The following is a 12,019-nucleotide window of genomic DNA, read 5'->3' on the forward strand; positions in this document are numbered from 1 at the left end:
GATTTTATTTAATTGAACTGATAATGTTGCAAGGAAAATTTTAGAAACCTTCGAACAAAAGAGGATTGCCATTTCTGAAGTAAACTAAGGCAGGGAAGGTTTTGATGGAATACCGTTTGGCCAGCTGAGGATCCTGAATTTTTACTAACTGAATACCAAATACATCGCATTCATCGTCGATCTTTTCTAATCCTTCCAAAATCTCCTCGCATATATGGCAGTTTACTTTATCTACAACGTAACATTGTAATTTCGTTTTCGCTCTATATGAATATTACATTAATTTTATGTACTGTATCGTACATTATTTAAACGTTTGTACAAAATATTCTAGAACTTACAGAAATAGACCGCGAGATATTGAGTCTCTTCAACAGACGTCTCTAACATTACTCTGGTAATTAATTCTATTCGATCCTCTGTTTTCTGGGTAATCAACCACTGCAGAACCTCTTCTTCCACTTTTAAATCACCTTTACAAACGAATATCTCAAATAATATGATATAATACAAAGAAACGTAGTATTGTATCAACAAGAAAGTAGCGAACCTTCGAACACATTTGGTATTTGATTTTCGAAATATACCAATACTGGGAATTCCGTGACACCATAATCTTCTGCCACCTTGTAATCCTACAAAAAGGCCATAAAAATTTCCCATTTATATCTCGACTGGAAGTTCAAATTTTTCAAGTATTTCATATATTTCATGTATATATATTTCCAATATAAATTCTTCTATATTTTCTATACCAACGAAATATTTTATGTATCCAGAAATAAATTATTCAGTCACTTTTATACTCACTTGCGTCTTCACGAACGTGATACCGTGTCTGTCGCAATCATCGTCGATGTTCTCCAATTCTTCGAGAATCCCCATGCATTGCTCGCAGTCTTCGGCATCTAAAGGGAGACTATATCGTTATAAAATTCACGAACAGATCGAAGAGATATCTACTCGAAGTACAGCGATCTATGATGATAAGATGAATCGATCGATTGGACTGATTGGATCGTCTAAAAAAGCGTTCTCCCGGCCTTATCTATGGGAGGGAAACTAGCTCTAACGAAAAAATAACAACGATGAACAGATACGTATGGTTTCAGTTTGCGATCTGATATAACTTATACTAAATCTAGTAAAACTTGGACAAACAAAATGGTTAGCATGCTGGTCGTCTCTAGATGATAACTATGGATGGTGGTTTCTGCCTCCTGTTTCTATAATGTTCTCATGCTATCTAATCGTGCAGGTACACCTGTGTGACAGTGTGAACGTGTAATAAAATGTAGGGAAAAAATTGGCCTGGAAAAATTGTGACGTTGATGAAAGTTCGTACATACACGTGTACGTTTAAAACGAAAGGCAGTGGTTAGATTATTTGGCGATTAAACGAATTAAAATTTTGTTGCGAATAAAAAATACCGCAGTGGCCATCTGAAAAAATCATGCACTTTAAAAAAGAAATCAGATAAAAATGTACGGTGTTGTATTTCACTGGTAAAATTGTATTTGCAAAAATATGGACAAAAATGTATGTGAATGGTGCTGGAGTTCTGGGTAGTGCACACGGAACATGAATATCTTGGATGAACTATCTGCAACATATTCTAAATCGGTAGAACGGTAAAGAAAAAAGAAATCGGGTCGGCAACTCAATTGTTCTCTTTGTCTGTCTTCACGTGTGTACCATCGAGTTCTTCGGCTGCTTCGTGTTCGACGATCCTGCGCTCCCTGTGGCGGCTCTGCTTCCGCTGATATTTTGCCTGACACAAGTCACAAAGCGTTCTGTTCCCTGCGGCATTAGTAGACAACGTGTACAGCGTATGGACGGACAAGAAGATGAATAAAAAAGAGAAAGACAGGCCAAGTAGCAATGATCGTGACGAAACGTATAATCAAACGAAAGATCAAAAAACAAGGACAACGGACAACTTAGAATAATAAAAACGAAATCTGGTTAATCGTTGCGACACATTAAGCATAAACCGTAGACAAGTACAAAGTAACAAAAGTTCGCGGTAATGTATGTATGTATATATGTACATAGTATAGTTTCGAGTCGCGTTTCATCTGAATTGAACGAGAATTTGTTGCTTTGAAATTCTGGGCTGTTGCTACCAGAGCAGGAATTAATATAACGCAGACAAGTTGCTGGCTGCGGTCAGTTGTTATTCTCTTTAGCGAAGAAATATGATCAATAGCGTGGCGTGAAGGGAAGAGGAGAATAGGATAACAGGAAATCCGCTCGATGTGTAGTAGTATACTTGTTGTGGTATTAACACTAGAACTACCAAAGATATTTTATAATAAATATAACACACATAGATAATCACAGATCACAGGAAAACACGATAAGTGCGTTTATGTTGATTTTTTGATTTTAATATCACATTGTGGCTAAAAAGGAATATTTTAATATAAAGTAGCCGAAAATGGGAAGAACCTGTTGGGTCCAGCCAAAGGTGTATATATACATATATGTTAAGACAAATAATATTTTAATAATACGCCAAACGAATTTTTTGAGTTATGAATAGGATGCAAAAAATACATGTTTAGCTGTAGAATTAAATGAGAACACAATCTCGACAGCATGAGGTTAATTGATAATTAATTAACATTAACCATTAAATTGACATTAATTGTATTGAATTTTAAAACTGCTGTCTATTAAAAAAAAGAAGAAGAAAAACAGAAAAATCAACATCAATCCTGTTAAGAGCACTTGCATATTTTTAATAATTGTGAAAATAGAACATTTAAAACTCATCATCATTGAATCAATCATGTTTGGTAGTTCTAGTGTTAATGGTCAAGTTGAAGTGACTAAAGAATTCTACTGAGATGATCCTCGACTTTATCGATTATTATCGATGAAGAAAAATGTGGATACGTATATCTGAATATCCGAATGATAATATTTACAATATTTACAATCAAATATAGAAGAAGAGCGGTATAGAGTATAAAAGAAGTATAAAGATATTAGAAATATAGTAGAGCCACGCAACAGGCTAGAGATACATTCCTGCTTGGCAGTTGGCCGTAGCTGAAGGACTGTCAGACTTACAGAAGTACACTGCTAACGATTCCGATTCTCTTATCAAATGCAGAAGTTCTTCACCCTCCAAATCCTCGATTACCTCTCCGGATGGATCTTTCTGTGTTAATAACCATTGCAGTATCTGATCTTCGTCGTACAGATCGCCTTTGGTCCAAGATAAAATTTAATTAATTATAGACTTCGGATTCATTTTATTTGCGAGCTAATTTAATTTATAATATACCTGCATAAATGACTGGTTCTTTCGAGGACATTTTAAAGAACAATATAGCGGGTAATGCGAAGACGCCATACTGCTTGGCCAGTTGCTTGTCGTCGATCTTCACGAACTTTATTCCCGCGTTGTCTGCTTCGTCATCGATGTGTTCGATTTCCACCAATACCCTGCCACACTGTTTGCAGTCGTTGCTGTCTAAACATACGCGCGCCATCGCGTTCGATATGCTCGAAAGTCTCGTTTTTTTTTAATAATAATCGTACCTATTTTGCCGGATTTTTAATTTCTCCATTCTCATACTGTATTAACCCGTAATGTGGGCAACCTTCTAACAATTTTCCATTTTCCAGTAAAAATATCACAAAACCGTTCTGCATCCCCTATTCTTTGCATATATTTACGTAGAAATTTATACAAACGTTTTAAATGTTAAAGCTTGGAACGTGCTCCTCAATTTATTGGATAACATTCTGGTTGCTCACACGAGGGTTGAAATAAAAAGAAATAAAATAGAAACTTTCCAAATAGGTTGAAATTTCTTTTACGATGTCAAACTTAAATATCATCGAAGTATTAAAATGTATTAAAATGTTCTCGTCTTCATCTGAACCGAATAAACATCGTAATTCCAATTTTACATACATTCGATCCGACTTATAATTCTTGTTCTAACAGTTTATTATTATCATATATGATTTAAAAGATATTCTTCGAACTTTCTTCTTAAATTCGATACTCACAGAAGAACACAGCCAAATAATCAGTGGTCTGTCGTATCTTGTGAAACATCTTCTTATTGATTCTCTCGATATGATCGGTGAGCTCCATGTTCTCCGGATTGGTTAGCCAATCAAGGATTTCCTCTTCGTCGTCGATGTCCCCGTCGTAATTAATGTTCTTGCCCTTGCGGAAGTACGTGATACCGGGTGGATTCCGGTAGCCATACTTCTTCGCCATCAATCGATCCTTCATCCTTACGATCTTTATACCGTACTCAGCAGCTTCGTCGTCGATCAACTCGACGTGCCTGAGCACCCTAGGACTCTCTGGATCTTCCTCCTTGTCTACGGGAGCGAGATGTTTCTTTTTTCGTTTCGAGGCGACGTAATATCAACCCCTTAACATTCTTATGGGAGAAATTTACGAGCAAACTGGACATGTTTATGGAAATTTATCTTTGCGAATATAATTAAAGAAGTGGAACTTAAATAGAAATTCGTTTTAAACGCTAAATATCGCGGTCAGTAATTTTCTATATTTTTGCATACTACATGCATTTTGTAAATTTTCATATTTACTTTTAAACTGTACACTAAATGCATGTTTATTCAAATTCATATTTTTAGAAATAAGGAAATGAAATTTCAGTAAAGATTTAAATACTATGACGTGTATTTACTTTACTGTGAATATTTTGTATATTTTCATGTCACGCGATTTCTATATATTTTTGCACATTTGAATTATCTATATGTAGATGCATAAACACGCATAATTTACTCGTAAGATTTCTAAATTTGAAATGTTATGTGGTCGATAAGAGAAGAGACGATGCGAAGTTGTTACTCGATCACTTAAAAGATGGATTTAACTTTCGAAACGTGTCAAGTTATGATTTTAATAGAATTTGAGGGATGAATAATTAAGAAACGAATATAAAAAAATTTTTCTTGTGTTTTTTACGGTGTTAGACCGATTTTAGATCGTTCGATTGGCCATTTAATTTTACCGACTATACGATAATTCTTACTTACCCCATATAACGATTAAATTCGAAACGAACAATTCGCCTTACGAATTATGTAACTTACTGCGAACAATCTACGACTTTGCACATATTCGCAATCTTTTTGGTAGAAAAAATATCTTACAGAAAACGACAGCCAAGAATTCTTTCGTTTCGATATATTTGCTCAGGGTGTCACGATCGATCTCTTCGATGCTCTCGTCTGTCTTCTGCTTCACCATCCAATCAAGCACTTCGTTCTCGTCTAGCAGATTACCTAAGTTATCATAAGGTTGCTCGAATGTACTATCATCTTTTATCGAACTTTTATTCATCATTATCAAACGTAATTAATTAAAAAATTAGTCAAAGAAACTACCAACTCTCAGATTTTTATAGATTTCATTTTATTCAAGATCTGGAATGGCTATTCTCTTCGTTTTTAAATAAATTCTGGAGATTTCTAGATGTTCAAGGAAACTTACCCTTCGTGTACAAGTCGTTACATAGTTCATCGATCGATGTCGGAATTAAAAGAGAATGTTTACTGATAAATCTCAGATCGCTCGCTTTACGATTCAGATATGATAAGGACTCTACGATTCTTTCCTCCATTATTGACGATAATTTTTCAACTTTGATAAACACATTTTAAGTGTGTGATGCATTTTTATCTGGCACTTATTTTTGTGAAGGATGACGTTGAAAATCCTCGATGAGTATTTGATGACCGTGTGGCTGGAGTATCGTGAATTGTGTTCTTCGAGTGCAAGCTTTTAGTTCATCATATACATATATACTCTGATAAGCTTCTAAATAGAAACAAACGGGACAACGTGAGAAACTATTATACAAGTATCACATATGAAACAGTGTAGTTTCATTTATTCGTTGGACGTTCACGAGACACGTTTTCTATTTTTAATAATCTATTTCTGGAGAAATTACAGGTAAGGGAGGAATTCTACGTCTATCATTAGCAGTAGTAACGGGCAAAGCAAATACAAAAGGATACTAATTGGTACTAGGAAACATATTTATTATCGAGTTTTATTATTGTACATGTTGCTCTTATGCGATTAACGAGGATGCCGTACGGCAGAAAGTGCGCAAAAACGTTTTACGAGCAGTGAAATAATTTCATGCCTTGATAATCACGATCACAGACGCAGCGCGATGATTAAAATATTCAAATAATTCCTCTCTGTTGACTAAATTTCTCGTGTGAAATTGATTAATATATTTGATCTCTGTTGCTCGAATTTTTATTTATATATCCTACATATATATATATATATTTTTATTCGTTTCTATTCCTCATACTTTTATCTATGTTCTTAATTCTCGGGTTATAAATTCACTTTGTAAATTATCATTTACTGATTAATTATCGCGCTCGAGGATCGGTGACCGCGATAAAAGTACAGTGTCTACGCGATGTTACTTCTGTATCAACGTAGATTTTGTACAGATTATTATCGGCATTTTCGACTTGACGTTCGATGAGAACCACAGTGAATACAGAACTCAACAAATAAGACATTCGTATAAATAAATAAATAAATAAATAAGGTGAGCATGTTTTTTTTCGATTTTTCCTTTTCCTAACTTTCGTTCGGGACCATCGGTGAACCGTTCGAAAGGGGAGAAAAAGAACAAGAATTCTCGATGTGTTCCTTTTTTTTCGATTTTTCTTTTACTATCGTTTATTTTATTTTATATCCTTTTTTTTGTGATTTTGATATTGTTTAGTGCTGGCTCGTGCGGCCCAGTAAGCGATTAAAGCGATTAGTGATAGCTGGCGTAACAAGAAACGCACGTGTTCCTCGACGTTTTACTGTTGAGGAATATTTCAAAGAAGGTATGTTTATGTCGCAGCCACGATCATGGTAGCACTAAGGATAAGAACAGCATCGTGTATCAATGTACTATTAGGTATATGAAAGCCACAGGTGAAAAACATGACAAGTTAAACTCTTAAACAATTATTCTTTTATCGAAGAACGATCATAAAATTCAATATGTTATCAGTCAATGAAAAATCTCCAAAAATAAACTTATCATGTTTTTCCCTCGTGATTTCCATATATTCTATGATATGATAATAAAATTTATGATACGTATGTACAAACTTGAGATATCGTATCGCGCGTGTATGTACGAGTGTAAATTATAAGAAAGAAAAAGAACGAGAATGAAAGGAAAATAGGGGATGCGACCTCAAAAAAGAAAAAGCAAAATCATGAATATTTTGTAAATTCGATTGGCAGACCCTAACTGCGTAGGTTCGCGTAGGCGCAGAATCTGAAACGAAATAAGAAGTAAGCTTAATTTCGAGTCTCTGAAATGAGACTAAGAAAAATCGAATGGTGGATCAAGCAGTCGTTTATTCCAGATCAATATACGATTGTCATGATCATCAAGTTGCTACAAACCTATATCGCTCGCGTTGCACTTGACATAAACATACTCTTGAGAGATCTGCTGAATGATTAAGGAATTATATAATTAAGAATAATTCGTTTTAATCCTGGAATCGAACCACGACGTCTTCAAAGCAGATTGTACGATGGATTTTCATCCATTAACGCGAATCATGAAAGGATTAAATGAAGATTGAACGATAACTGTATTAGCAATAACATTAATTAATAATCGCTATAGCGTCTTCAGGTTCCAGGATTAAAACCAACGAGAGAAGATAATAAACGAAACGAGAAAGTGTTCGTCGCTACAACCTATACCGCGAGATCTAGGTAGAACACTACGAAACGTTCGGCAAGAGCGAACAGCCACATCTTCCATTCGATCGTCGACGATCGTTCGTTCGATCGATCGTTTCGCGACCAAGAAAAAAGAAGTCCTACCCCGTTCTTCCGCGAGCGTTACCGATCAAAAATGCAATGGGACAGCGGTATCGTGTCGTCGCGACGATATAACAATAGAACAATGATACGCAAGACTAATTTATGGCAGGACGATCGAAGTGTATGGCCGATTTCGGCCATTATTTGATTAGAACGCATTCTTTGATTCACGCGCACGCGGGCATCGAGATTTTCTCTGTTCGCGCGAGAAATGCATGTGGATTTCTTATTTATATATGTATATTATATATACACATAAATCCTTCCTTCTTTCTTTTTAAAAATCGACTACTAAAAATCGCCTCGTAGACTGAACAAGTCTTATGTTTCTCGAGAATCGTGTGCGCTTTGTTGTTGAGTTTTTTGATATGATTTAAGAACGCTTATTATCAAGAATTGAGCGTGACGATGATGTTGTTCGAGTTCGCTGATTTATATTCGCAGTTCTTTTCCCTTTCGTTTTTACGAAAAGTTTAGTTATGAAAAATTTACACGTGAGTGCTTGGCTATATCTTTTTGTGAAAAATATAGGAGGGTGTCTCGGGGGTTACAGATATGTTAAATGAAGGTAAGGGCGCATGATTTTTTCGATGATCGATGCCGATTTATAGGTACGCGACGAGATTTTAAAATATTTTGTTCGTGACGATGAGCGTAGGGGAGGCAGATGATTACGTCGATGATGATGATACTTCGATATATCGATGACGAATCAAAATGACGATAGACATGTTTCAGGAACAAGTTTGTTCAACGAACGAAACATTCGTTTCTTTTTTACAATCTATATTTCTTCAACCGTATCTTCGTTTCTTCTTCTCTTCTAGTTTTTCTTCTTCCCTTCTTCTCCCTTTTTATCTTCCTTTTCCCTTCGATTCATCGGTTACTGTCTCTTACTCTCTGATCCAATTTCGTCCTTCATCTCCACCTCGTGCTTCCTTCTGCTCGTTCTTTAGACTTTCATGATGTACGGAAGCCCGGCCACAACTGCAACAGGCCACAACCCCCGACCCAACTCTCAGTGAGACGTAGAAAAACTGTATCCTCACGATCCTTTCTCATCGTGACATATTTTTCCCGTACAATTTCGTTTATAGATTACCTAGTTTAGTTACATTCTTCATTACCGGTACATTTACTTTTTCTTTTTTTTTTTCTTTTCATTTTTGTCTCTTCAAAGCCGACTATGTATATATACAGTTCGGCGAGTCGCGACGTGTGAACAAGCCTTATTTATTCCTATTATTACGGATTCGATCAACGATTACAAGGTTCTTGGACAGACACACACAATGTAGTAGGAAGCAGGAAAGGATCTGGTAGATATTTCGACGGAGCTATAATTGTAATTCTCAAATCATCTCGGTAAAATTCAAACGTATCTGACATCTCAAACAAATTTAATCAAAAAATATTTCTCAATGATCCATTTGTAAATTAAACACGTTACAGAATAAACTTCTAGAAAATCCTTCTAGGATCATCCTCTAAAAATTAATTGTAAATTATAGCTCCGTCGCGGTTGAATCGTTTTAATAGTTACGTATATTATATCCGGTGCGCGGACGCTCTAGAACGTTTACAAGATGTTCGATCGAACTTGTGTTAGAAGGCTAGAGACTCTCGCGAAACTGTTATCCCGACGATTCGAGGAATCCGAGGAGCCAGCCCACCGGCTTTCCTAGGCACGTTTCTTGGATCGTCTTGCTTGTCCAGAACTTGCGGCTCGTGATTCTCTTCATGGACCGCGCGACACACCTGTATTCCAGATACGAAGACGTTTCGTCAGCCGGCCCTTTTCTCACTCAACGTTTCTTTCCAGCCCCCGTCTTCACACAGATCGGCTGTCACTTCGTTTTTCTATCATCTAATACCCTCTACTATGTGTTTCCTACGTTGCCAATTAAATCACTGCCCACTCTTCACGTGGACACTGATTCCCTTTAGCTTCGTAGTTCACTCATAATACGAATTACGTACACAGGGTGTTCCACACAACTGGACCAATCTTGTAGCTTTGAGGAATAGAAGGTAGAAAAATATCCATGAGGTAAAATTAAATAATTTAGGGTGATGCACGACCAGAACTGTCTATTTGTAGGTACAGTAATTTACTAGCTGATAACGTTAGTAAACTGATCAGTTGCGGTTTATAAACTTGTCTTTTACGATTTCGTAATTTTTTGTCCAATAAGATGATCAAATAGTTCACAATTTGTAAAATTTTTCTGCGTAGCTTCATTTGCTTCATTATCAAACTTAGTTGTTTTATTAACAAATTGAAAATATAAAATCCTAAGTAACTTAATATTTTTTTACAGGGAACAAAAATTCACGTGGTATATAAAATAATATGCAGTTCAATTAAAAAAAAAAAAGAAAATAGGAGTAACTTTGAAGTTCTTGAAACGCCTCTACATTCAGATTGGATATACTTCGTCTTGCATTATGAAATGTATCTCTATCTTCTACCTTTCTTAGAAAACTAGCTTTGTCCAATTACGTGGAACACCCTATGTTCCTTTTCTTCCTCAAAATAATTCCTCATGGATTATCATCTTTATTAAATCAAAATCTGATCTTCCGTGAAGAACGTTGATTCGATTTGAGTCACTTTGAATCAGATTCTGGATGTGTATGGGCAATGATTTAACTCCGCGATTACCACAGCCAGTTGAGATATTTACCGCTTCCGAAGAATCCCTTCTTGGCCTTGTGGTCGCTCGATTTGCTAACCCCCGATGACACCGTGGCAGTTTTTCTGCTGTCCTTTGCGGTGAGCTTGTTAATCGGCTTCAGGCCGGGCAGCCCCAGCTTTTCGGACCTCTCATGCACTTTGCCCTTGTCCTTGGTCACCGGGCCGACTTTTGTGGCTTTGGCGACTTTTGTGCCGTGGGCGACCTTGGCAGGACAGCACTGGTAGGGCTGATAGGAGGGAATCTTGGGTTTCGCGCTTTTACCTCCCATGCCGATGTAGAAACAGCCGTCGCCTGCAGTAAGCAAATATACAACGAGTCAGATACAGAGAGATTGATTCCAGACAAAGATGTGTGGCAAAAAAAAAAGAGAGCAAAAGTTGGTAAGAAAATTGGCTAGCCTACGGCTGATTGATTCGTCTCTTCACGAGTTAATACGGATGGGGTGGGTTGAAAAATGAAAGAAAAAAAAAGAAGAAGATGTGAAGAGAAAATAAAGAGAGAGAAACAAAGAGATTAGTGACTAGTGCAAAGAGAACGTGTCACTCCAACCCCAATTGCGCAGCAAAAGCCAAACGTGCATGTTTCTCACAGACGAAAATATCTCGCGGCGAGTCGACGACTCTTTTATGGCAGCCATTTTAGCGTGAACCAGCCTCCACTTAAATCTTTATCGAATTATAAAAAAGAATAAAATCCTAAATGGGAAGAGAAGATGATTTTTACATACTTTGATATGATTCTCGTATAATTTTCAAATTATTTGAATTTTAATCATATTGAGTTTATTGAATCGTATCGCCAAATACTTTTTTTTTTATAAATTTTAAATTACTCGTATAAAGTTTCTATGTTGAGTTTCCAACTAGTCTATGCATGTTTTTAATCCGATTCCTAAGTATCTACACGTGCGAATCGGAGTTTTTCTGCTTTTGAAGTTACTGAAATCCCGCGAGTAATGGAATTATTGGCATGCTTCACCGCCGATATTTATCGGTCGTGAGATATTCCGAATGAACCCCTTCCGCGTTATTTTTTATTTCCCCGCTCTTTCAAGCGGAGGCCAGTCCGAATCTCTTCGACTCGGAGCTCGCTGCAGACGACAGCTGTCAACTACAACAGGAACCATCGGCTCGCTTTGGAGAAATTTGTTGTTATTTCATTTGTTGGGTTGTAAAAGTGCGATCGAGGTCTTCTGGAGCTACGGTACCATCATTCTAACAACCAACGACAACAACTTTACTTACCTCTATAAAAAAAAAAAAGAAGAAAATGAAACATAGATAAATAAAATCTAAGTTTGATACCAACGAAGAAAGCCGTATCGATAAGTGCGTGTAATCTATCTACTAATTACAAACGAATATACGAACGAAACAGTGAGTTACAGTAGTCGTACGATAAGAATTTTCAAAATGGCCATTGTGTTTGGTCACGTAG

General features: G+C 36.4%; 2 protein-coding genes across 5 annotated transcripts in view; one reads left to right on the forward strand and one right to left on the reverse strand.

Annotated features, from left to right (window-relative positions):
- Window positions 1-12,019, reverse strand: part of LOC132909676 (uncharacterized) — a 44,494-nt gene that overhangs the window by 2,340 nt on the left and 30,135 nt on the right. For 2 of the 4 annotated variants that reach the window (XM_060964622.1, XM_060964621.1), the window contains 9 exons: window positions 5,162-5,293; window positions 4,031-4,354; window positions 3,297-3,485; window positions 3,080-3,217; window positions 1,697-1,801; window positions 811-908; window positions 551-635; window positions 342-473; window positions 49-231 (listed from right to left, as the gene is read on the reverse strand). In XM_060964622.1, coding sequence (XP_060820605.1) covers window positions 49-231; window positions 342-473; window positions 551-635; window positions 811-908; window positions 1,697-1,801; window positions 3,080-3,217; window positions 3,297-3,485; window positions 4,031-4,354; window positions 5,162-5,293 — 1,386 coding nt within the window. The remainder of the gene's footprint in view (window positions 1-48; window positions 232-341; window positions 474-550; window positions 636-810; window positions 909-1,696; window positions 1,802-3,079; window positions 3,218-3,296; window positions 3,486-4,030; window positions 4,355-5,161; window positions 5,294-12,019) is intronic. The other 2 variants (XM_060964624.1, XM_060964623.1) reach the window with 1 other exon arrangement.
- LOC132909682 (uncharacterized) overlaps window positions 5,785-12,019 on the forward strand; it is a 35,033-nt gene continuing 28,798 nt past the window's right edge. Inside the window, exon 1 of the mRNA XM_060964630.1 lies at window positions 5,785-5,966. Within this exon, the coding sequence (XP_060820613.1) occupies window positions 5,881-5,966 (86 nt within the window). The 5' untranslated portion in view covers window positions 5,785-5,880. The remainder of the gene's footprint in view (window positions 5,967-12,019) is intronic.

The sequence above is a fragment of the Bombus pascuorum genome, chromosome 8, assembly GCF_905332965.1.
Source record: "Bombus pascuorum chromosome 8, iyBomPasc1.1, whole genome shotgun sequence".
NCBI lineage: Eukaryota > Metazoa > Arthropoda > Insecta > Hymenoptera > Apidae > Bombus > Bombus pascuorum.